Source organism: Spinacia oleracea, chromosome 6, assembly GCF_020520425.1.
Source record: "Spinacia oleracea cultivar Varoflay chromosome 6, BTI_SOV_V1, whole genome shotgun sequence".
NCBI lineage: Eukaryota > Viridiplantae > Streptophyta > Magnoliopsida > Caryophyllales > Amaranthaceae > Spinacia > Spinacia oleracea.
In genome coordinates this window covers 10816491-10843396 of record NC_079492.1, presented here as the reverse complement: position 1 = coordinate 10843396, position 26906 = coordinate 10816491, and the positions used below count along the sequence as shown (strand labels likewise).

Genomic DNA, 26906 nt, shown 5'->3' with positions numbered 1-26906 from the left:
TCAAATTCTAAACCTTTTTAATGATTCATATGATTAGTTATATGTTTATAAAACTCATTTCAAGTTCGTTATGCACGCCTAAGGGTCATTTGGGTCGATATAGGTCATTTATGGCCAAAAATTGGCATTTTTTATCCCAACTACCAACAAACGAACCTATTTCCATATTCTAAACGTTTTTCATGATTCATATGATTAGTTATATGATTATAAGACCCATTTCATGTTCGTTATGAACGCTTATGGGTCATTTGGGTCGATATAGGCCATTTATGGCCAAAAATGGCATTTTCGATCCCAACTACCAACAAACGAACCTATTTCCACATTCTAAACCTCTTTGATGATTCATATGATTAGTTATATGTTTATGAAACTCATTTCGAGTTCATTATGCACGCGTATGGGTCATTTGGGTCGATATAGGTCATTTATTGCCAAAAATATCATTTTCGATCCTAACCACCAACAAATGAACCTCTTTCCACATTCTAAACGTTTTTCATGATTCATATGATTAGTTATATATTTATAAGACTCATTTCAAGTTCGTTTTGTACGCCTATTGGTCATTTGGGTCGATATAGGTGTTCCACCTTAAGTAAGTTGTTTTCCACATCCATGAACAAAAGAAAGAAAGGAAAATGGGAAAATCATTTTCGGGAAAAGTGTTTTTTGTCAAATCAAACAGAACCTATATATAATTTAAGTATCAAATCCCGAAATAATCATAACATATTAAATTAGCAGACGTACCAATATTTTTCCAGGCCATAAAGATTGCCTTTCTTGTAGAAATTGAGAGAGAGCTGCTCAAATTATATTATTCAAAGTAGAAACCGGAGTATCAACTGGGCTACATATTAGTTAAATATTATATGGAGCTAGAAAGTATTATACCCCACAAATGTGAAAAATTATAGTTTTAATCAATTGAAATAGAAATTTGATGCATGTCGCAAATTTAGCCACAACATCTTGTAGCTCAGCATTGAAGTTGCTCTAACCTTCCCTCCCTTAAATCATGCTGGATTATTCTTTTCACGACTGCAATAAATGCTAATTTGTACTACAAAATGATCTTTATAGTTATTATTTGCACAAATATTAAGACAAAAACGAAAGAGTGTGTGAATACTTAAACGAACTTTACATTGATATGCTTTCATGGCTATTGATGTACTTTCATGGCTAAAGTACTTGTACAAAAACTTATAAGGAACAACAACTGAATGAAGTGGGTTAATCACGGGAATACACTTCTGTAATCGAGTTAGGACCTGTATAAACACCTAGAGAATGATGTTGCATCTCATTCTCTTCTAAATTATTAGTACCAAAGAAATTGGGAGGCCTAGGAACTGGTAAACTAACTGACTTACTATTGAGGGCCGCAACAATAGATTTCATTCTCGGCCTTAGAACATCACTTTCTTGAATGCATAATAGACCAATATGAATGCATTTATTTACTTCGTCTATTGGAATGTTGTTGTGTAATGTTGTTTCTACAAAATCTAACGTCTTGTTTTCATTCCACAACCTCCATGCCTGTACAATAAGACAGATAAAATTATTGGCTAATTATAATCTGTGCGTGCACGGGATCTAAAATAGTATAAGTGATTTTGATACTCTAAAGAACTTACGCGGTGAATCATTGCCTCTTCAAGCTGCAATTGTCTGAAATATCTACTTCTTTGGCCACTCACGATCTCAAGGACTAACACTCCAAAACTATAAACATCAGACTTTACTGAGTAATGGCCAGTTAATGCATATTCTGGAGCCATATAACCACTGCATTTTACAATAATAAACAGGATTTGATTAGAAAGTCCCCCATTTTACAATAAGTAATATGATCACTCAAAATGTCTATATCAATACAAGAATTTGTATCTTTAATGACAACCTAATAACGACGGATCATATTAAAAATCATGTCGTAAAAGCCTTTTGCGACAGGGTTAACAACTAAACAAAGACGGGAACAACTGTCACAAATGTCTTCTACGACGGGCTAACGATGAGATTTTCCATTAATGACGGCCCCCTTTATGACGGTTTCGCCGACAGAAAATCTCATCATTAATCAACGATTATTGGCCTTTAGTAATGGGTTTTCCCATCGTTAAAGGTACAATTTCTTGTAATGTATGTTTCAATGTTTCTATTAACCTCCTAACATATTTATCCTGGAATATGTATCAAAGACATAAAATCTTTATATTATTTTTATTTTAATTAGTAAAAATCATTTTAATTAAATTAAAATATTATAAAATCTACTTAATTATAAACCATTTATGAAACAAAGATTACTAAAAATATAAAAATTAATCAAATAAAATTTAATACTTGTAGTTTCGAGATCTTACTACGTCCCGACGATCCTTTTAGTGTCGCCTTGAGTTTGATCAACACCAAAAAGTTTTGCGAGGCCAAAATCTGATATCTTGGGGTTCATTTCTTCGTCTAATAATATGTTACTTGATTTAAGATCTCGATGAATGACCTTAGATGGGGAATCTTCATGAAGGTATAAAAGCCCTCTAGCAATACCGGCTACAATCTTGAACCTTGTTTGCCAATCTAAAGATGTTTGCTTTGTTTTATCTGCATTATGGCCATATACATAATTAATGAGGCATAAACACAAATATATATAGGGTATATTTATATTTATGTTGTATTATACTCCCTCAATTTTTAAATGATGTTCCTATTTAGAATTTGGAGTGGAAAATAAGAAAATGAAATCTTGTAATGATTGGGGGTAAAAGTAATGATTGTGTGTAGGAGAAAATAATAAAGAAATGAAGGAGAGAGGAGATATTTTTATTTAAGTAATAAAAAATCATAAAAATGGGGTTGAATGGGTGAATGGGAAAATGTAAATGAATTAAATAAGAGATGGTGGAGACATTTATGGTAAAAAGTCATGTCCAAAAATAGAAACAGAAACATCAAATAAGAACGACATTTATAGAAACAAGAATATAAAACAGGAATGGAGGGAGTACTCGGTAAATCGGTAATTTACCAAATAAAAATCTGTCCAAACTTGAGTTAGGAAGAAACTCATAGACAAGTATCTTTTCTTCTGATGCCACACAAAATCCCAAGAGTTTGACCAAGTTTTTGTGTCGAAGTTCTGCAGCTAAAACAACTTCTGTTTTGAACTCTGCGGCTCCTTGTCCTGAGTTTTTTGATAGTCTTTTGACAGCAATTTCCTGATCATTCTCGAGTTTTCCCTAATAAAAAAAACTCAAATAGGCAATTAAATATATTACGAAGAGAATATTTGTTTATTTGGAGTTCGATACTGAATTGCACACTGCTCAATACATATAGATAATAAAATGTTAAACTTTAAAATTAAGCGTAGATGACTTAAAAGGGCATGCGGAGTTATGACTAGAACATTGGCTAACCAAAGCACAAAAGAAGAAGCTCGGTGGTGAAAGAATGAAAGATGCAATTTAGAAGGTGGATCATGGTGCACATAGAATATGGTGCACCTTAAGAACATTAGTATATAATTAAAAGAACATCTGATCACGTAAAAAGAACATGGACATATATTTTTTTATATTTTTAATAAATTGTGATTTTTTATAACAAAAAAGTAAAACATTATATTGCATGTTCTTTTGTATTAGTGTCATGTTCTTTTGTTTATGCACATGTGTTCTTTTGGTGCACATGGTGCTAGGCCTGGTTATCGGGCGGGGCGGGTCAGGATCGGTGCGGGTCAAAAGAGGGTCGGGTATTGAAAGGGTCATTTTTAGAGGGTCGATAATGGGCGGGTTAAAAGCGGGTCGCGGGTCAATAGCGGTCATTATTGGGCGGGTCAATAAACGAGCAATGAGAAATGAAAAACAAAAGAGCCATGTGCAAGTACAAGTAAATACGAAGCTATGCATGTAATTTTTTGTATCATTACTATTTTTATTTTCAAACTAATTGTAGTATAAGTTTGACCCTATAATGACCCTGTCCAATAAAGGCCCTGTCCAATAAGAGCCCTGTCCAATAAAAGCCCTATTAACTTGACCCTAACCCTATATCCATTGGACTACCCTGTCCAATAACCAGGTTTACATGGTGCACCATACTCTATGTGCACCATGGTTCATAGTCCATAGATTGAGTGAAAGATGCTAAACATTATATCTCATTCAAAATGCGGTGAGCAGTGGCGGATCTTCAAAAATTTTCTTTGGGTGGCCATGATAATAATTTTCATTTTTTGTTTAATAAATTTATTCATTGTATCATTTTTAAGGAATTGATATGTCTAAAAAATCTTTTTTATGCGATAAAACTAAAATATGAAGCCTTGAAAGTCGATTATCTCCTGAGTACAAATATACAATACTTGTAATTTGGGGTCATTAGAGGGTAATATTATACTCACGTGGGCTTGTCACCAAAAAAAAGAGAGTACATGAATAGGAATGAGGGATAGAGAGGAGATTGGACCGGGTAAAATAACTTTTTTTTCTTCCTCTAGGCGATTTGGGCCTGTGTACTAATTATTTTATGGGCTTCTACCAGGGGCCAGGCCCTAAGTGGCCCCTGTGGACGATCCGCCTCTGGCGGTGAAGGATAAAATATAAATCTTTCAACATATTTTTTGTAATAAATCAGTTAGTTACAACATTTTTTTTAATAATGTAATTTTTTCAAAAGGTCCATTTTATAAGGTAGTTATTGACAAATTTACCTTATATTACTCCGTATTACAGTAATGCATACTTGAAAGGGTTAACATTATATTACCTTATAAACTTCACCAAATCCGCCCTCTCCAAGTTTATTTTCTGCAGCAAAGTTGTTTGTTGCTAATTGAATTGTATTTAAGTCAAATTGCAAGGAGTCCAATATTGCTTTTTGAATCTCCAAAACTTCCGCTAAATAAGCAGCAAAAAAAATTCAAATCAATCTCAAAGTAATTGAAAGTTAAGCATGTCCAAGTTCAAGTGTTGTCTTTTAACTTACAGGTAGTAGATGTTTTTATAACCTTCCTCTTGCGTATACATGTCCAAACTCCATACAACAACAAAGTTGTTATTGCAATTGCTATTGGTAAGCCAACTAACAGAATAGTACGCATCCTTTTAGAATCACCTGCATTTCCGATACACTAATTAGTCTAAAATTTGATGGATTATTATTGTTGGACAGTCTGATGTTGACTCCATCAAGTCAACACATCAGCAAGATACAGATCAGTCACATCATTACAATGTTGGTCTAGCACACAGCAGATCATACCCCATATAACAGAATTATAACAAACTGTTGCCAGCTAGATTATTGCAGCATGTGTGTTAGAGTTTTCTGATTGGTTGTAAGTCAGCTGCTTCTCTCTGATTGGTTAAGGCTTGCTGTCAGCCTTATAGTATTTTTAGTCTTAGATTCATTTCACTAAGACTACTTCTCATAATCATAGCTTGTAATCCAAAATACAATCAGAGCTTTCTTATTCTAATTTCTTCTTAGCTGCTCACTTTTCAGCAGCTACTAAACTACACCAGTGTTCATCATCTTCTGTGAATGATTCTCTTCTAAAATTGGTGATTTCATCATGGTATCAGAGTAGAAATTGTAGATTCTGGATCAGTGTTTCATTCTGAACATAGCGGTACAATTTGTTCTAAGTTCTTAGTCGATCAACTTCGAGGGTCTGTTCATCTGTTCTCTTAAAATCTGTAGAAATTCCTCGGTTACAGTTTGATTGTGGTGCATCTGATATTGATACATTGATTCATGTTGTTTCTCTTCACATTTCTTGGTCTTAGATTCTTCAGTTGATTCAAACTCATTATATCCTCATTTTCTACAGAATTTCTAGTTGAAATTTGTGTTGAATACTTAGATTCTTCTTTAAAGAAAAATATAAAAAAATTATGGCACAACAACCTCTACCACCTAACCAAGATCCTTCAAGTCCATTCTATTTGCATCCAACTGATAATACAACAAATCAGTTAGTTTCTGTGAAATATAAAGGAGATGGCTATGGTGATTGGAAGAGAAGTATGATGATCTCTATGTCATCAAAGAATAAGCTAGGGTTTGTGAATGGAACTTTAGAGAAACCTGATGCAACTCATACAACATATATCAAGCATGGATGAGATGCAATGATATGATGATTTCATGGCTGTTATTCAATCTGGATACAAACATAGCCAAAAGTGTGTTATACTTTAACACAACTAGAGAAATTTGGGTAGACTTGGAGGAGAGATTAGGTTTTGTCTCTGGACCACAGTTGTTTTCTCTTGAGCAACAAGCCGCTGAGATCACAGAAGGAGGGCAAAATATGTTGGTTTCTTCATAGAGATCAAGTCAATTTGGGACAAAACAAGTGCAGCAAATCCCTTAGCTACGTGCACCTGTAACCAGTGTACTTATAACTTGACACGGAAGATTTTTAAGATGCAACAAGATCAGAGGCTAATGCAGTTCTTAATGAAGCTAAGAGAACATTTAAGCACTGCAAGAGGAAATTTATTGATAATGCAGCCCCTGCCTACAATCACTCATGCCTACAGAATGTTAGCACAAGAAGAGAAACAAAGAGAGATTAGTGCACCACTGCAACATGAGAATCATGCTCTTACAGCTGATAGGAGAAGGTACAATGATTTTCAGGGAAGAAACAATACTTACAGACCATATTCTGCAAACACCTATCAATATAACATGTCTGGAAGTAGCAAACATGGTTACAAGAAACCCTTCACTTATTACTGTGATCACTGCAAAGTGAATGGTCATAGTTCAGAGAGATGCTTCAAGCTACATGGTTACCCACCTGGTTTCATTGGTTTTAAGAATGACAAAAGAACAACTGCATCAGCCTATTTAGATGAACCATATGGAGATGATATGACTGAATATCAACAACAGTTTTAAGCTGCAGAAAGGGAACAACAACCAGGTTTTCTGACAGCTGAACAATGTACTCAACTACTCAGCCTATTAAGCAAAAAACAGAATGAAAAGCCTACTCCAGAGATGCAAAATGAGGAAGGAGAAACATCTGGCCATGCATTCATGGCAGGTAACACTTTCTGTTTTCTCACTTGTGCTCATTCTAGTTGGTTACTTGATAGTGGTGCTTCAGATCATATGCGTTCAAGCCTCAATATTTTTAACACTTATGAGCCTATGACTGATACTAATGAATACATAACTATACATGATGGGGGAAGTGTAACTATTCTACACAAAGGGACAATGACTTTAAATGGGAACATTCAATTGAAGGGTGTACTACATGTGCCAGACTTTCAGTATAACTTATTATATGTGAACAAATTGTGTCTAGATAATCAATGTACTATCTCATTCGCTGGTGATAAATGTTATATCCAGGGCCATTTAATGAAAAGGCCACAGGTTCTTGGTAATGTGAGATCTAGATTGTACATCATTGATAATAAAGATCAGAAAGAAGAAGGCACTACATCAACAACTTGTCTTTCTGCTGGTTTCACAAATAACACAGAAGCTAAGGTTTGACATCTTAGACTTGGATATATGCCTTTCATAAAGATGAAACATGTTATTAGCTCTTTATCTACTGTTGGTAATAGCGATACTATTTGTCAGATATGTCCTGCTGCAAAATAGTCTAGGTGTTCCTTTCCTACAAGTAGCATTAAAACTACTAAAATATTTCAGTTGATCCATCTAGATACTTGGGGCCCTTATAAATATAAAACTCATAATGGATAGGTGCTCTATGTTTTTTTACTATTGTTGATGATTTTACTAGAACAACTTGGACACACCTTTTATAGTCTAAAAATGATGTTGTAAGTGTGATTGACTCCTTTCTGGAGATGGTAGAAACACAATTTGGTACCAAAGTTCAGTGTGTAAGATCAGATAATGCCTTAGAACTGTATGAGGGTGACTTCAAGAAAATACTTCCGAACAAGGGAATTTTACAACAAACAAGATGTAGTGGGACACCCCAATAAAATGGGGTGGTTGAAAGGAAACATAGACACCTTTTAGAAACTGCTAGAGCACTGCATTTCCAGTCCAAGTTTTATATCATATTTTTGGGAGAGTGTGTTCTTTGTGCCACCTACTTGATCAATAGGATTCCCTTATAAAGCATTGCTAATCTGACACCATATGAGAAGTTACATGTACATAAGCCACTTTATGATCACCTTAGAGCCTTTGGGTGCTTATGCTATGTGTCTACTACTAAAGCTCACAGAACCAAGTTTGATGCAAAGGCAACTCCTAGTGTGTTTATAGGTTACTCTCTCTCTCAAAAGGGAAACAAAGTGCTATACACTACCACAAACAAGATCAGTGTATCTAGAGATGTTGTTTTCCATGAACAACATTTTCCCTTCCACCTTCCTATTGATGGTCATTCAGACCTCACAGAGTTCCCTCCATACATTTTCTTACCTGTACATACCCCTCTTCTCCCTAATCTTGATCTAAACCTACCTTTTTCTTCACCTACAACCCCAAACACAACTTCATCTTCCAATTCTACCTCTCCACTACACACTCCTCTTATCTCTTCTTCTTCTTCTTTTACTCCTAGTAGCCTTTCTCTTGATCTTTCTAATATTGCTCTCAGAAAGTCCACTAGAGCTACAAAACCTCCTTCCTATCTGAATGATTATCACTGTCACAGTGCAAAACATTGGTGTAATCTTGTTTCTTATTCCACACCCCCACTTCAATTTTATGCTATGGTAGCTAACCTAAGCACCAATACTGAACCAAAGAACTATAAAGAAGCTGCTCTCAAACCAGAGTGGATTAAGGCAATGGAGAAAGAAATAGAAGCTCTTCTTGAAAACCATACATGGGAAGTGGTTACTCTTCCAGATGAAAAGAAACCTATTGGTTGTAAATGGGTGTTCAAATTCAAACTCAGAGCATATGGCAATTTGGAAAGAGGTAAAGCTAGACTTGTGGCTCAAGGATACACTCAAAAGTAGGGTATTGACTTTGAGGAGACTTTCTCCCCTGTGGTAAAAATGGCTACTATCAGATGCCTTATTGCATTGGCAGCCAGTATGAAATGGATATTTTATCAGCTTGATGTGAATAATGCCTTTCTACATGGGGATCTCCATGAAGAGGTGTACATGAAGATGCTGAGGGTATCCTTAACCCAGGTAACAAAGTTTGCTGACTAACTAAATCCTTATATGGTTTAAAGTAAGCTTCTAGGCAGTGGTTTGCTAAATTTCATGGGGAGTTACAGAAACAAGGTTTTGTGCAATCAAAGAATGACTATTATTTGTTTATTAAGAGAGATTTAGCATATATTACTCTGGTTGCTGTTTATGTTGATGATATCTTACTCACAGGGAATCATATCCCAACTATCACTGCTCACAAGAAACATTTAGATACAGTCTTCAGTATCAAAGATTTGGGGGTCCTGAGTTATTTTCTTGGTATTGAAGTTGGGTATCTTCTTGATGGAGTGGTACTAACAGAGAAGAAGTTTACCAAATCTCTCATTACAGATTGTGGTTTTGACCTCAGTTGGTATGCTGTCACTCCACTTCCTATCAACACCAAATTACTTGCAGATGAAGGCACACTCTATGATCAACCAGAGCTATACAGAACCTTGGCGGAAAAGCTTAATTTCTTAACCCATACTAGACCTGATCTTAGCTTTGCAGTACAACTTTTGGGCCAGTTTATGCATAAACCCAGGGTTCCCCATGTTGCTGCTCTCACACATGTTCTTAGATATGTGGCTCACACAGCAGGACAAGGCATTCTACTCAAAGCTTCAGATTCCCTTACCTTGCAAGCTTTTTCGGACAGTGATTGGGCTGCTTGCCCTAACACTAGAAAATCAGTTATTGGCTATGTCTTGTTGTTTGGCAACTCTCCTGTCTCTTGGAAATCAAAGAAACAAAGCACCATTTCTAAAAGTTCTTCAGAAGATGAGTACATGGCTATGGCTGCAGCTGCCTCTGAAGTCACTTGGCTGGTTCGTTTACTTGAGGAGTTTGGTGTCACCAACTTGAAACCAGTTAGCCTCCACTAGGGATGGCAATGGGTCGGATCTGGACCGAGTCCGACAAGATCCAGACCTAGACCAACTTTTTTAGGGGTGGATCCAGATCCACTAGGTCCAAAAAAATCAGATTCAGACCCAGATCCACTGGGTCTACTGGGTCTAGGGTCGGATCTGAGTCCTAAATGGGTCTAAGTGTTTTTTTTCCAAAAAAAGGTTGTCCCTCATTTTTCTTATCTTACGTAATTTTTGCTCCCATTTTTTGTATGTAAACGTAATGTACTTTAATAAAACCACTAAATATAAAATAATTGTTAATTTTGTTAGAAAAAAGAATCATACTAGCCTTGTAATACAATAAATATTTAAAGTTTCTAATATTAATTACCTATTATTATTTATATGTCACGCCAAACAAATTTTAAATAATTTAGTATCATAGATATGAATAAAGTTAAGCACATAAAGATTGAATTATATTTATATTTTAATAATTTTTTTTAAAAAATTATATATATGGGTCTGTGGGTTGGATCTGGACCGGATCTGGGTCTTTAATTCTTGGTCCTAGACCCAGACCCGCCCCATTGAACAGAGACCCAGATCCGCCCCAGATCCATAGGGTCTAATTTTTTTGGACCTAGACCCTTAAAATGGACGGGGTCCAACCGGATCTGGGTCGGGTCTTGGACCCGTTGCCATCCCTACCCTCCACTATGATAATCAGTCAGCCATCTATATTGCCAAAAATCCTGTCTTCGTTGTGGGGACTAAACATATAGAAATTGAGGATAAAGTGTTGGAAGGTCTCTTACAACTAACTTATTTTCCCACACAGTCTCAATTGGCTGATGTGTTTACCAAAGCTCTTCCTTCACCTCAATTGCATGAGCTTCTGTCAAATCTAGGTGCCTCTCCTGCAACCCCTAGCTTGAGGGGGGGGGGGGGGGTGTTGGAAAGTCTGATATTGACTCCATCAAGTCAACACATCAGCAAGATACAAATTAGGCACATCATTACAATACTGGTCTAGCACACAGCAGATCATACCCCATGTAACAGAATTATAACAAACTATTGCAGGCCAGCTAGATTCACTACTAGAAATTAGCATATTAACGACAACCAAATAACGACAATGTGGAAAATATTGTCGCAAAATGTAATATATAGAGGCGCGGTTAATCTAATTTTAAATTTTATGAAAAATAAAAAAAGCAGAATTTTATGAAAAATAAAAAAAGCAGATTTTCATTTGTTTCCCTGTTCGTCGTCTTTGCTTAGATAACAAAGGCTTTAAAGTTTATAACCCATCAATAATCCTTCTAGAGCTACACAAGAGAACCCTAGCCACCGTATCCATCTCTCCTCTTTTGCACACTTCTTTGATTGTTTCAATCTCAATCATCTTCCCCAAAATCGAGGATTTGAGGATCTAATATTAAAATTGAGAAGGAAACAGTAATCGAATTCCATAGTCACCCGATCCAGGTAAATCAATGGTTGTCTTGATTTCTTTCATTACTTAACTCTTTCGAATTCAGATTGTTTTTTTAGAAAAATATGATTTGTGGATACGCCACAGCAAAATTTGAGCTTGCATGTGTTGTTGATTCCGTTAATAATTTCCTATTTTATAGCATTTGGGTTTTGTGTGTTTATTTAACCTGATTTGTTATCGTTTTCCTGTTTTTGTTGGTGGGTTCTCCTTTGAAGTTTCTTGTAAGGTACTGTTTTGAGTTCTGGTAGTCTCTAATTCCTGGGATTTAATTTGAATTACTCTTATTGGTTGACGAAACCGTATTCGGCATTTCAAGTTTTGAGAGTTGTTAATCTGGAGTAATTTTTCCCCAAATTTTGTGGGTACTGTTCAATCGAATTTCTAGAAATTTCGACTGAGGCTCTTTTCTTCAGTTGCGACTGATTTTTCAGTCCTTCTCTTTGTTCGTTACTGCAAATTCAGATCAATTTGCAGCTTGATTCTTGGTCCATATTTTTGAGGGTTTTCTTTTGGATTCTTGACCTATTTGTAGAATTTTATTGAAGAAATTGGTGAGCTCTTTAATGGCGACTTCGTCTTCTGAAGAACAAAGTGTTCCGCAACATCATGTGCAGATTACTGGTAGTGGTGGAGTTCATGTTGCTGCATTTGCTAATAGTGCAGGTATCAATTCTAATTGTCCTACTTCTTGCAATTTGGCTTATGGTGATAGTTGGATTGTTGAATCAGAATTGTTGATCTTCACAAGTTGTTGCTCTAAACATGGAATTATTGTGAAATTGAAATTAGTATATGAATATGATGATCAGTAGCTCATGTTAGAGTCATGATTGTAAAAACCTATTGGTATTTTCAAGGAGAAGCCATTAAAGTAGCAGACATGAGAAAACTGGTATGTCATATATTGAATTTCGTTTGAGTATAATTCCCATAATTCTGTTTATAAATTCAAACAATGTTGTTCCTTAAAACATGTTTATTTGAATTTTCCAATGTAGAAATTTATGATTTAATTCTGCTAATTGTTAAGAAAGTCTGGCAAAGTGTTCATTACATATCCAATTCCGGCGAATTCCACCAATATTCCCCCCAAATTAATGTGTCGTATATTATAAAAATTAATACTTAGTACACAATTGATAATAAAGTTTGAATGAAATTTAAAGTTCTATATATCTAATTAATCCTTATAAAGAATTTTTAATTTTGTCAGATTCTAATACACTCCGTAGAATTCGAGTTTTCCAAAACCTATAACTTAACTCAGGAAATGAATAATTTTGATATCATGATTTTCATGTTCCAGTCATAACTAAATATGTTGCTTTTTATGTTCTGTTCCATAAGTTAAAATATTTTGATTATTCGATAATCAGAATGGTGGTGAATAAGTTTTATGATTCTAGAGATAATAACCATTATGATTCTAGGGAGGTTCTTTGGTAATCAATAGGGAGTTAAGTAACTTGCTTTGTTGCAGGTTGGAGATGTCAATGTGAAGTCCGGATTTCTAGAATGACAATGACAATAATTCTATTGGGCTACTGATAATCTGCTCGAATATGTCTCCTTAGGTCTAATGCTCACCCTTCAGAACCTTTTCTTCAATTTTTTAACTTCCAAGTGTGGAAAAATTGTAGACTTTTGGGCATCATTGGTTAATTTTGAAGTCTAAAACAGAGGAATACATGATGTATTACTTATGCTATGGTTTATATACAGAGTATATGATCTTATATTTTATTTCTATTAACATTACTACTTACAATTTCCAATTTCTTTTACATTTGTAGGTATTTTACATTTTAACAAGGGAGCTGACATTAAGCCCTCAACAACTCGCTTTTTTACCACCAAATCATTTGATGTACTTATTATGTATTTTCGGGCTAATGTAGGAGAAAGAAGTCTGTGTCAAAAGTGTCTTGTGTTCAAAATAGAAGCAAGTACCAATACTAGTCATTTGTGGTATTAGTATTGACATACTCTATATAGGTACTAAAAAAATTGTATTGGGTGATTTGTCCAATTTGATCACAAGACACTTGATGGAGCTAACGGTAGAACTAAGACTGGGTGTTAGATCTTTTTTTTTCTTTCTTCGATTAGTGAAATGGAGCGAGAACTTTAATTTGTATTGCCATATTTTTGGCTATTAATAAAAATATTATTTTTTCTATTGGTTTTATACGAATCGTTTAAATTTGTTACTTTTCATTTGAATGAGTAATGAAATATTTTAAGCGGTGTTATTGTTTTTAGATGCTAATTAAATTTCGCTTACTATTTGAACTTCTTTTTACGTCAACTTAGTTGGTCATTATTTTCTATTTGTTCGACGTTATTTCATGATTAATAACGACAAGAAATTGAGTCGTCGTAATAAGTTAACGACGGACGAAGTATATTGTCGTTAATAAGTAACGACGAACACATGATTTCGTCGTTTAAAATTCACGACGAACATTATCGTTATAACTAATAACGTCGGAAGCCGTTATGACAAAACCAACGACGAACTTGGTTCGTCGTTAAAGGTTTTAACGACGACTTTTTGGTCTGAAAAAGTTCGTCGTTATAAACCCCTTTTCTAGTAGTGATTATTGCAGCATGTGTGTTAGAGTTTTCTGATTGGTTGTAAGTCAGCTGTTGCTCTCTGATTGGTTAAGGCTTGCTGTCAGCCTTGTAGTATTTATAGTCTTAGATTCATTTTACTAAGACTACTTCGCATAATCATAGCTTGTAATCCAAAAAACAATCAGAGCTTTCTTATTCTAATTTCTTCTTAGCTGCTCACTTTTCAGCAGCTACTAAACTACATTAGTGTTCATCATTTTCTGTGAATGATTCTCTTCTAAACTTGATTATTTCCTCAATTATTTCGCTCCATGAAAATAAAACAAAATTTTAAAAAGGTGATTGTGACATGTAATATAAGTTTTTATGTTTTAAAATATTAGTATAGAGTATGAATAGGTATAGCTATCATCAATTAATCATACAATATTTTTCCAACAATTGAAAGCAAAACAAAAAATCGCAAATTGCTCGTTTTCAAGTTTGAAGCTGGAACATTGCATGATGGCAATTTATTACTACTTCCATTTCAAAATGATATTTACGGTTATTATTCACACAAATGTTAAGAAAAAAAATAGAGAGCGTGTAAAAAGTTAGTGAAAATAATACAATATAAATAAAGTAACAGAAATATATGTATAAAAAGATGTGTGAGTGTAAGAAAAAATGATACTCCCTCCGTCCCAAATTATTCGTTACACTTACCTTTCAACAAAGTTTTAGGTGATAAGTGATTGTTTGGTTATCAACTGTTATTTTATTGAAAAAGTAAATGTGAAAGGGGTTAATGCACTACAAATATAAAGAGCAAAAAGGGCGTGAAGATTAAAACAAGAAGGACGACTCGTTTTCGAATATTTAATCAAATAGGGCGAGTTGATGTTCGCCTTTTAATATCTAACCAAATAGGGCGAAAGTAAAGAATTCGCCCTCTTTGATTAAAATTAGATGACGAGTGGTTAAATTTCACCCTCCTTAATCATACTTTGTTCGATCTGCAGCAACTAGCAATCCTCCCCCCTAAATGATACGGAGTACACTCTAAAGATTTTCTTTCGTTTTCCCCCAAAATCCTTTGCAGAGCTCGACCTATTGGATTCGTAGCTCTATTCAAATTTCTCTCTCTATCCTAAATCGCCAACCAAAAACCTTCACAAGTTATCCAGTAAACCATGATTTAATCGAAAACTGGTCTAATTGCTCAACTCGTTCGCTGCTCAGTTCGTAAGCTTAATGATTTGTTCGAATATTGCTCGATTATGTTGAAATTAGGTCAAATTCCGACTCACTGGTATATTCTATTCTGTTTCATTATTTTTTTCAATTAATTTTGTGTTTTTTGCTGGTAGAATTTCGATTTTGTTGGTAGATATCTTATACATATTCTTTTCTCTTGGATCTCAATGTCTTTCTATGATTTGATTGAAACATCTATTGAAGGTTTTGTTGAATATTATGTGTTTTAATGGTTTAGTTCAACAAATTGTGGTTTCTGCTGGCTTTTTATTTTTTATTGTTGTCTTTGCAATTGGCGATAGATTACTGAACTCGATTTTTATGATTTTGTGTTTGGGGTGATTTCAGGTTCGATAATTGCGACTTTCAGTAATAATTTCTCTCTTATTTTTCTAAAGTTTTATTTATCAGATGTTTTTGTGAATTTATACTGCCTTTTTAATTGTGCCTTGTTCCCTGATATAGTTTGTGTTTATACGAATTTTGAATTTTTAAAGTGTTGCATCAATAATTCAGTAATTGTTTTAATGTCCTGTATATTAGTTGGGTTTAACTGCAAAAAACAAAAAAAAAAAATTGAGTGTTTATCCCAAAATCTATTTTATGTTTGAGATGATTTGGTGGAACAACGAGATGATAAGTTTTTGGATTGTTTTTAAAGGCTCTGTTTTGACTGGGTTAAACATGTGCTAGGTTGATTAGGCTGAATTATAGTTTTTATAAGCATGTACTTATAAACTAGGGTCTCATTGGTTAGTTTAGAGAAGTTTGTTGATGCAAAAAGGTGTCTAGACTATAGATTGCTTCTGGCATATTAGACGAGAATGAAAAGTTGAAGCCCTTAGAAGTCTTTGAGGCTTGTATAGAGATATCTATGCAATACGAGACAGTAAATGAATTTGAAACTGCAAAATCTTTGCGGAGTTCAAATTCATTCTCATACATCGGCGTTCTTCCCATCATCAGGCTGTAAGAACCGAACATCTTATCCAGCTGGTAAAAGTGAGGAGACTGCAGCCGTAGTTGATATGAATGTTGAATTTTTATAATGTTGTTGTGTTGCATCTATAATTGAATGTGATCGAATTAATATCTTATTACATATTTGTTGTAATTTCTATCTGGATTCAGTTTTTTTGGTGAATTTCTATATGATTTTGATGTTACATTGCCTTCATGTGTGAGACTAATGGGAAGCATATAGCTTATCTTCTATCAATACTAAGGATAGTTAGGAACTCTTTGGTTACCAATTCACTTGTTAACTATTACTTTTGGGTGTGATTTACTTCTTGAGCTTGCAAGAAATTGTTTGTAAGAGATTAGAAATGCCAAATTGAGCAAATTGTCAGGCTTGTGTATTAAGAAAGGAGTGAAATTAATATAACAAAGTGCAATACAAATTCATAGATTTTGATATTTTCTTCTTTATGTGATTTATCATTTAAATTAGAGCGAGTATAAGCATATTACTTGAGCTTGTAGACTTGTGTAACTGGCTATATCAGACATATTGTGGTTTAGTCGACTGGGGTTATAGTGTAGTTATTTCTTTGATTCCTAGTCTTTTTCTCTGTAATGTTTTCTGATTCTTAGTTTCATACATGTTTTTTCAATTACTTAGCAATTAGTCTAGACATTCTTATAATGAAATTTGAATTAGGGAAGGATGATAAAGGCATAAAGTAATACAAGAAAAGCCTGATTATATGTTTGTGGAGCAGCATAGAGATTACAGGGCAGATTGATGTGCAAGAGGGAATGAGAAATAATATCAATTGGTAAATCATCTGTGCAAGAGTAAAGTGCATACTGTGAATCATTTAACTTCTGGTTTTGAATGTTCCTGATTTTGTTGTTATATCTTATATGTTCTTCGTCAAATAGGATATAGACGAGAGTATTGCAAGACGGAAGGAAAAGAGTGATGTACGTGAACTTAGACGTGTTTATAATGGATATAAAGATTATATCATCAGACACACTGGAACTGACGATTTTACCAACAGGTATAATTTACAGCTGAATGTTGTGCTGTTCTTTGTTACGTAATAGGTGATTACAATTAGGTTGATTTTGTACATGGATCTGTATGTTTTGAATGTAATTATTTTGCAGAGATAAGTTAACAAATGCACGAGCCATTTCTTCTGTTCTGTATGAAGTATTAGTTGCAGTTACAAGTGCAACTGGCCATCAGGTTTGTTTTTGTCTTTTTGATTCATTAAATCACCAGCTAGAACTGTCACTGACAGCATTCTTACCCTTTTCTCCACCTATTGCAACAGCTCCACGGTGATAGAGGTTCAAACTATGTCACATACAATATCTTGCCACTGGGTAATGATGGTGTTCACCAACCTATCATGCAACTCCCTGATCGAGGTGTGCTATTGCAGAAAGATTCCCTAGAAAATGCCACAGCTTTTCATATTACATCTACAATTCTTGTTTTCTGCATTTAGATTGTTTTATATTTTGTATAATAGGATGCTTCGAGATGTATTAGTTGAAACTATTTTGTTAACATAAACTGAAAGTTTGCTGCAGATCAAGGTTGCTGTAGCAGCTATACGCAATATTCGTGGTTTACCTTTCATGGAAGAATTTAAGAAGCGCAAACCTCTAAGGGCTCCTTTTGACATATTTGACTGGCTTGGTTGTCTTTGGGTTTCAGGTCCTCTATGTACCCTTAACTGAGTAGCGTGCTGACCTACTTGTGGGTTTCTCTGAATATCTGAATACTTACAAATTTCTACTGAAATCAGACAGGAAGTGTTGCCAACCAGAGGGAGATTAGATGATTGGATGTCGGATTCATCCTCAGGCAAATCTTTTCAGGTTCAGTTTTTGGAGCATCTTAGAGATTACAGGGCAGATTGATGTGCCCACAATTCCTCTATCCATTGCTTTGCATATGCTATAGATTAGATGATTGGATGTCGGATTCATCCTCCGGTAATTTATTGTTTATAGGCTCTAAAACCTGCAATTTTATTCCGATGTTTGTGATAATTGTTGTTAAGTACTTGTAGGAAACAATAATGTTTGTCCAGAAAACTGTTGGAATTGTTTATGATTCTACTAAATTCGAACCCCCGATTCAAGGTTATCTGCATCTCTTTTGCAGGTTATGGAATCAGAGAATTAAAATTCCAATAAACATGTGCTTTTATGCAGCTATATATGTATTGTTTTATCTAGGGGAACTCTTAGGTTTGAGCACTTCAGGTTTTGGTCAAATGGAATTTACGAGTTCATCCACCATGATTGTTACTGTCTCATTATTACCTAGTTTTGTGAACTATAAGCATTCCTTCAATGTGATGATTGCATTGACTAAGTTTTCCTCAAAGCAACACTAACCTATTAGCTCAAATGGGAGAGCATTGTGCAAATGCACAATGATGTGGGTTCGAATCCCACGTGGGTGAATTTATTTGATGTATTGGTCAACATTTAAAAAAAATGGAAATAAAAAAAGCAAAGAGGGCGAAAGTACCTGCATTTCATAATTTCAATCAAAGAGGGCAAAAAAAGGAGTTGCCTTTCTTTTATTAATCAAAGAGGGCGAAAATTGTTGCCCTCTTTGATTTTAATCTAGAGGGCGAAAAAAGTTGCCTTCTTTGATTCCAATCAAAGAGGGCGAATATTTTTGTATGCCCTGCAAAACTAATAGGACGAGTCTAACAGGGCGACGGGAGGGCGATTTAAAAATCGACCTAATAGCCTAAAAGGGCGAGTTTTACTTCTTTTCGCCCTCTTTGATCATATATGTTGTAGTGGAGTATTTTTTAATTGAATGAGACAGGGTGTGGGGACAAAAAAATTTATTGAGAAAAGAGAGACAATATAATAATTGTGGGTCATTCTTAATTTAGAAGTTTAACAACTAATCTGAGACGGACGAAAAAAAAAAGTGTAATAACAACTAATTTGGGACTGAGGGAATATTCCATTTACAATATTGTAATTATTGTTAGGGCAAAAATTAGGATCTAGTTTTATCGAGTAGCGGTAAACGACACCATAAGCATGAATTTACATGCGATCAAAATAACTCATGTCAATAATCATATACTCTCGACTAACAAACTCAAACATTAGTCCCACATCTCATGGCATAAAATCAAAATACCGAACAACTAAACTCTCAAAGTACCAATAAAAAATCATGCACTAGCAAGAGTATACCACTCCATCAAACCAATTACATCTCTACAAGACTACAATGCTCTAACTCTTCTTCTACCAAATATTCACAGCGAAAGTCTTTTTGTTTATCGTCCCTCTCTGCCTCTCATATTATTCGTGGCATATGCCTCTATTTATATTATAAACTAGATATTCTATATTTTATAGATTTCCTAAATCATATATTCTTTTATCCCGTATCATATACTTCGCCTCAAATGATTTTTTACGTTAAACTCAACCCTCAGGGGTATAGAGATGCATATAAAATGTATTGCATGGAAAGTGGAACTTACTCCTTATACGATGTTCTGCGGAATTCTTTGGCAAATTAAATATTGGTGATGGAATTGGTACCGGTGTTTCCGGTGATGGTGATGGTGATGGTGACGGTGACGGTGATGTCACTGACTGTTGTATCGATTGAGGTTTAGATACTACACTGAAAACCAGTAAGGAAATTTTATTCAACTCGTTAAGAAAAATATTGATACAAAAGGACAAAATAAATTCAATGAAAAGGCAATCCGTGGATTATGGACCGTGGTTTACATAGAGCATGGTGCACCAAAAGCACATATGTGCATAAGCAAAAGAACATGACACTGCGGCAAAAGAACATGCGATATAATATTTTACTTTTTTGTTATAAAAATAATATATTATTTTACTATTTATTAAAAACCTAAAAGAAAAAAATACTCATGTTCTTTTCTCGTAACCAGATGTTCTTTCAATTATATACTAGTGTTCTTAAGGTGCACCATGCTCTATTTGCACCATGGTCCACCTTCTAAATTGCGATGAAACGGCTAGAAACGGGAAGATAGGACTAGTATGTTTAATAAATCTACTCCTAATAAATAGGAGCATATATTTATTTTCTCGTATATTCAAGGTAAAATTGTCAAAAACTAGCTCATAAAATTGTATTTTGCAAAAAACTACTCCCTCCATTCCTTTATGTTGTTCCCATAAGGAATGTTGGGGGTTTTTTAAGAAAACTGAATCTTTGTTTGTATTGGGATATGAGTAATGATTGGGTGTAAGAATGATTATGTGTAAGAGATTATATATTTAAAATAAAGAAAGGAGAGAGAAAATATTTAAAAAAAAAAAGATAAATAGGAGATATTTTATTATTAATAACAAAAAAAACCAGTTTAATTCAAACACAAAAAATCAAGAAAAATCAAACCAAAACATTCAACAAACAATCAATAATTGTGTTGACCCACAGGGTTTTGATGATGACAGGCAAACTTAACTAATAAATGTTTAAGTTTCTATGCTAAGAAAACCAGGAGTTCCAGAGCAGGAACAAGAGAAGGCCAAAGCATGTAGACTTGGACAATCAGAGAAACTGATCAAGCAGGCATAAATAAGTTCCTGATGGGAACATGGTTCGAGAAGTTCCAGAGGTGGAACAACCAACATGCGGAGCAGCATGGAACATGAAGACAGGAAATAAGAGTTTATTTTCTAGGATTCATGTAAGTATGTAGTAGCGTGAAAGGTAATGGAACAAGGTGTCAAAAGGAACTCGTGGAACTTAGAGTCAAAAGCATCTAAGAGTCAGTGAATATGTTGCATATTATTATCGTAATCTGTAGGGATTTATTTAGAGTTTTGTTTCTTAATAAATCTCTACTTGGTTAAGAGTTTTAGATAATATGCACTAGTTATTTTAGGATAAGATTTAGTTTTAAATAAAAGATAAGTTTTAAATTAAATCAACTTTAATTAGGATTCTGATTTTAATTTCATCTTTTATTTATTTTTATCTTACCTGCTTTTGGAAAATAAAGAGTCAAAATTTAAAATACGTATAATGAGTTTGTGAGTGTTGAAACTTGTAATGCAAGTTCCTGCACGAACGAAATCTCATGTATTTATTTCACGTTTATGAAAAGGTTTTCAGTAAAATATTTTTGCATAAGAAAATAAATAAAAAGTGAGTTTTGGAAAAATATCTCCTGGATTATGTTTTGATAAAACGTTGCTTTTTCTCCAAGTATTTATTTTCTTTTTGTTTCCTATTTTTACTCTAACTGTTTTAATGTAAACGTGGTATAAGTTGTGCCCAAGACTTTGACTGCTTTCTCCCCAAGTTTCTCCCCAACTAACTGATCATGGGTAAGTGCCTAGAAGTTAGGAAACTTACTGTTAGTGGAGGAATAAGTGGGATTATGGTTAAGTCTTGTGCACGCTATAAATAGAGGCTTATATCTTCATTCCAAAGTGTCTGACTTGTGTCATTCCATAAGGGTTGGCTGTGGAATAATGTTATAGAAGAATATGTTTTTCATTCCACATTTTTGAGTCAGTTCCTACGAGTTCCAAGTTCTTACGAGTGACATGTTCCCCATTGGTTTTTCACGTGCTACATTCTAGAGGGATACTAATCAATTATCAATCATCAATATTTTGAGAGTTGGTCAAGGGTTGAGTGAACTCTTGTAATGGGGAATTGGTCAAGGGTTTGAGTGAATTCTTGTATCAAGTTTTGGGCTGGAACTTGAGTGAGTTCCTGATGTGTATGGGGCAGGAACGTGAGTGAGTTCCTGATATGTATTTGGGTAGGCTTTGAGTGAAGTCTATGAGAGAGAAGCAGAGAGGCTTTGAGGGAAGTCTAAGAGTCAAGAGATACTTCTAGGGAAGTCAGTGAGAGCGTAGTTGTTTGAGGGAACAACTATTGGGAACTTGAGTTCGTAGAGGAACTCAAGTAATGGCCGAGTTTCTTATAGGATTGTAACTGAGTTGTTGCCCTATAGTGAAAAGAGTTTGAGTTGAAATCCCTAGTGGGACGAGGTTTTCTTTCCAGTTGGGCCCTGGAAAGTTTCCTCGTAAAATATCTCTTGCATTGTTTCTCTACTTGCTTATGTTCTTTATAATTCCGCAAAAATTGGCTAGCAAGTTCCATATTACAATTCACCCCCTCTCTTGTAGTGTTCCATCCAAATAACAAATTGGACCAAATCAACAATCAAGATTTCGAACAAAAAAACCAAGATTAAATTTGAACAAAAAAAACGAAATTAAATTCGAACAAAAAAACCAGATTCAAAATCAACAAACAAAACAAACAATCAAGAAAATTTGACACAAATAAACCCAAAATTTCGGTATAACGAACCCAGAAGTTCAACATAAATAAACCCAAATGAAAATTACACCCAAAATTCATCCCAAAATTCAACCCAGAAATTCTAGATTAATTCAACCCAAAATTAAACCTAGAAATTTGACCAAAACAACCCAAAAATTCAAGAAAATCAACCCAAATTTTCGCCCAAATCAACCCAAAAATTCGAATTAATCAACCCAGACATTCGATAAGCAATTCAACCAAAATTAACCCAGAAATTCGACAACAACCAACCCAAAAATTCGACCAAAATCAACCCAAAATCCGACCACAATCAACCTACAAAATTCGACCAAAATCAACCAAAAAAATTCGACCACAATCAACCCAAAAAATCAACAAAATTCGACCAAAGGCAACCAAATTTTTTTTGACATAAATCAACCAAAAAACCCGACCAAAAACAACCCAAAAATTCAATAAAAAGTAACCCAGAAATTCGACTAAAAAACAGAAAATTAAACCTTGAAATTTGGGAAAATTATACCCAAAATCAACCATCAAATTTGACCAAATTTAACCCAAAAAATCAGCCAAAATAACGACCAAAATCAACCCAAATTTTCGACAAAAATCACCCAAAAATTCGACAAAAACACGCACAAAAATAAATTAATACTCACTTGATCCTTAGTATCACTCACGATTTTGAGGATTTAGAGGTCAAATTCGACCATGAAAACTCTAGATCTAGAGTTTTTAGGGTCGAATTTCACCATCTAAAGCCATAATACATGCGGCGGAGGTTTGGTTGTGGTGGTGGCGGCGATCTCGTTTTTAGATCTGAAGAATGGCGAGTTGTTTTGGAGGAGAGAGAGTGAAAAGCTTGAGAGGAGATAAACGGATGAAGAGAGAGACCGAGAGATTAAGAAAATGAAGAGAGAATGAAGAGAGAGAGAGACATCCGAAAGAGGTGAGAGAGTGAAAGGGACGGGGAGTGGGTTTGGGTTATGGGGAATGATTAAATAATTAAATAAGGGTGGTGGGGAAAAAGAGGGTGGAAAAAGGGTAGAATCTTAGGGTTTTTTGGTAAATAGTGGAGAATCTTAGGGTAAATTGGTAAAAAAAACTATAGCCAAAATAGTAAAGATTCAGAATGGGAACAACAAAAAGAAACGCCAAAAAAGGAAATGGGAACAACAAAAAGGAATGGAGGGAGTACCTTATAAGAAAACGTAAATGATAAAGGTCGAAATATGTGACTTTTAAACTGTATCACAATGATGACATGACATGCTTATGTGTCATGATTAAAATTTAAAACTAAAATATTTAACTTATATAAGCTATTATATATGTTACAAAAAACGTAGAACATTTTTAATATTCTAATTTGTTTCTGTCTTTTTAATATTCTAAATTTTAATATTCTAATTTTTAATATTTAACTTACTCACATCATCTTTTACTTATAATAAATAATTCACTCACTACCCCGCTTTCAACTTATTTTAATAAATTCAACTCACTTTCCTAAAACTATATGCCGTCAAAGTGTATTTTTTTTTAAAAGTACGGAAGAAGTACATGTCTAATTAATTGTTTCAACTTCCTGTCAAGTATTTCGGAACGGAAAAAAGTAAGAATTTTTTTTTGAAAAAAGTGGAAAGAGAGATGCACCTGGCTACGGTGGGAGACGGGCAGAACGTAACGCTATACGACTTGGGGCTGGGACAAGAAAAGGCTGCTGTAGCATCATCCTGTGGAATGGTGTAAGCGCGTGGGCACGCCTTTTTCAAGATAAGTGACCAAATCGAGGAGCCATTTTCTTTACAGTCGAACCCATTTATACTATGAGACACGTCGCATGGATTTCTACAACCAATTATGTTCCCGTTGTTGATCACCCTGAGTTTTTCCGGGCACTTGTTGTCGTTGAGATCAAATACGCAACCAGTCACAGCACAACTGCTGCCTTGCGGAGACACCGCTACCGGGATGTTATAGCCGTCAACAACGCTAACATCATAAAAGTCCTGGTTAATTTGTTTGGAGGTAGAAAAGTCGATTAAAGTAGTTGGGGATGTGGAAGTCATACCCTGACAATCCATCTTCCCAGAACCGCAATCGCCGGTGAGGCATGAGAAATTCCCTGTCAACCTGTTTGTTGAGCATAGAGTTCGCCCCCAAAGTTGACCGCTCGGAGCCTGAGTAGCTGAAATATTATTTACGACCTTTGATTCACCACTTAACAGAGAAAATCCATTGTCCATACTTGCGGTTTGTATGACCGGCCACACTGTGTAGTTGCAGTTGTTTTCTACTGTGAATGTGGTTGCCGCACCTGATAAGTACAAAATATCATGAACATATTAGCAAAATAAGGAACAAATAAATTAAATAATTACCAAGAAGAACATTCGTAGTTTCAATGGAATACCTGGAAATAGCTGAATATGCAGGGTAAGGAATACTATAGCCAAAATTAAAGCATTGTTGGCCATTTAAAAGTTTCAACTCAAGGGTAACGGTTCTTGGTTCGGAGACCGGGTACGCAATTATTTTACAAACCAAAAGTTGTATTTCATTCTTAGTATATTTCAAATGATAAGAGCCAATCAAACCGTTGATTTGGAAATGCCGTGTCGTCCTAGTTTTTCTTTGGTCTATAAATGAGGGCCATTTCGTGGACTAATTGGCTAGTACGAAGACTACAAATTGTTGGAAAATAAAAGCTTAAGAGGGAAATTAAAGGACCTCAAATTTCCACCTTCAGATCTTATTGGAGGGTAATGCCTTGTCAACATCCCTATTGTTCGGTGCATTTAAAATCATTTTTACGTTGAGTACACGTTCATCTACGATGTTTTGTACGTTAATGTGAATTTTCTCTTGTTAAATGCTAGCATTATCATACATCCGCCTATATGCACCATTTAAGTTGTACTTAATGTGGCTTTGTACTTTGTTAGTGCCTGAATGATGCTCACTTCTTCAATTCATGCGAGTTTCACTAGAATGTAGAGCACACCAGAAACTATTATATCCCTCGTTGCAAATGAACATCCACGTAAATTTTAGAGAAATATGAAATGGATCTGGGTAACCCAATGATTAGGAGAAGATTGGGATCTTTTACCAAAACGGCTACTTTGACGAATTTATTTACCAACACGGCTAATTTTAAATTCTAATTCCCAAATGAGCTAAAAGTTAACCTTTTAAAGCAAAAATCAATAAAACGGTTAATTTTTTTTTAAAAAAAGTATAGTGAACCGGTTAGGACTTTTTTTTTGGGGGGGGAAGTTGGTCAACATCGTGACTTAAAAGGGAGTAATGGACATCCTTAAATCCCTGTCTTTTCCTGATGAAGATTCCAAGAGTAAAATTAATAAGTATGTAAATTTTCTTTCTCTTTTTTTTTTCATGTTTAATTACATTCAATGAAAATGGCAGTTCAAAGTAATGCAAGGTGTGTAATTGTCGAGTGCGATAACAAGAAGGTAATTGAGATGATAAATGGCAAGGTCAGGGAAGGCACGAATCTGGGAATGATTGTTCGTGAAATATGCTCGATTGCTAGGTGGTTTGATGTAATTCATTTTTTTCATGTCTTTAGGGAGGCCAATTTAGCGGCCCATATAATGGCTCACCTAAATCCACTTGACTTCTCTACTAGAGTCTAGGTTGAGGGATGTCCGAGTATTTTAGGTGATGTAATTGCTTCGGATTTTTGTTTAATTAATAATATCAACTAGCGGTACCGCCCGTTTTCCCTAAAAAAAAAAAAAATATTTGTCATTAGAAATCTTATGGAACTTTTTATATTTATTAACGGTAATCAATTATTACATAGGTTAAATAGCCCTACATATATTCTTTGCGCTCACCATGGGCATATGTATGGCCACGATTCTCTACAAAGTAAATACGGTTGGTAAGTATTCCACTTTATTATAAAACCTCTTATCGCTTGTGCAATATTATTTGTAAATAACTAATATTTAAACCCATAAAATATTATACGTACAAATTCTTAAAAAACAAACCAAAAAAAAAAATCAGACCGGTTCAATGGATTTGGCTTAAAGAAAAAATAGTCATTTTGGTAGATCAAATTTAGCTAGTTTGGGAATTAAAATTTAAAAGTAGTTGTTTTGGTAAATAAATGTGTCAAAGTAGCCAATTTGGTAAAAGATCCAGAAGATTGTGGTCCACCTATAATTCCAATGGAGGTTCCATACTAAAATCAATTGACAATTGTG

At 34.6% G+C, this 26906-nt stretch overlaps 1 protein-coding gene and 1 long non-coding RNA gene across 8 annotated transcripts; one reads left to right on the top strand and one right to left on the bottom strand.

Annotated features, from left to right (window-relative positions):
- Positions 1-1131: 1131 nt before the first annotated feature.
- On the bottom strand, positions 1132-25296 carry LOC110797091 (cysteine-rich receptor-like protein kinase 44). Of its 2 annotated transcripts, none has more exons than XM_056830733.1 (9): positions 25082-25296; positions 24322-24985; positions 19850-19995; positions 5008-5136; positions 4789-4919; positions 3047-3257; positions 2382-2619; positions 1650-1800; positions 1132-1551 (listed from the first exon to the last, which is right to left on the bottom strand). In XM_056830733.1, exons 1-9 carry the CDS (start codon positions 25143-25145, stop codon positions 1243-1245), a joined length of 2043 nt encoding a protein of 680 aa, XP_056686711.1. In that variant the 5' UTR covers positions 25146-25296; the 3' UTR covers positions 1132-1242. The 2 variants fall into 2 exon arrangements, with proteins under 2 accessions (XP_056686711.1, XP_056686712.1); XM_056830734.1 differs by lacking the exon at positions 25082-25296 and having other exon boundaries at positions 24322-24660; positions 24740-24966.
- LOC110797098 (uncharacterized) lies at positions 14952-18471 on the top strand. Of its 6 annotated transcripts, none has more exons than XR_008922711.1 (7): positions 14952-15395; positions 17028-17140; positions 17247-17368; positions 17478-17559; positions 17648-17744; positions 17910-18036; positions 18128-18471. It is a non-coding gene; the product is annotated as an uncharacterized lncRNA (long non-coding RNA). The 6 variants fall into 6 exon arrangements; XR_008922710.1 differs by having other exon boundaries at positions 17023-17140; XR_002535743.2 differs by having other exon boundaries at positions 14952-15414.
- Positions 25297-26906: the final 1610 nt, after the last annotated feature.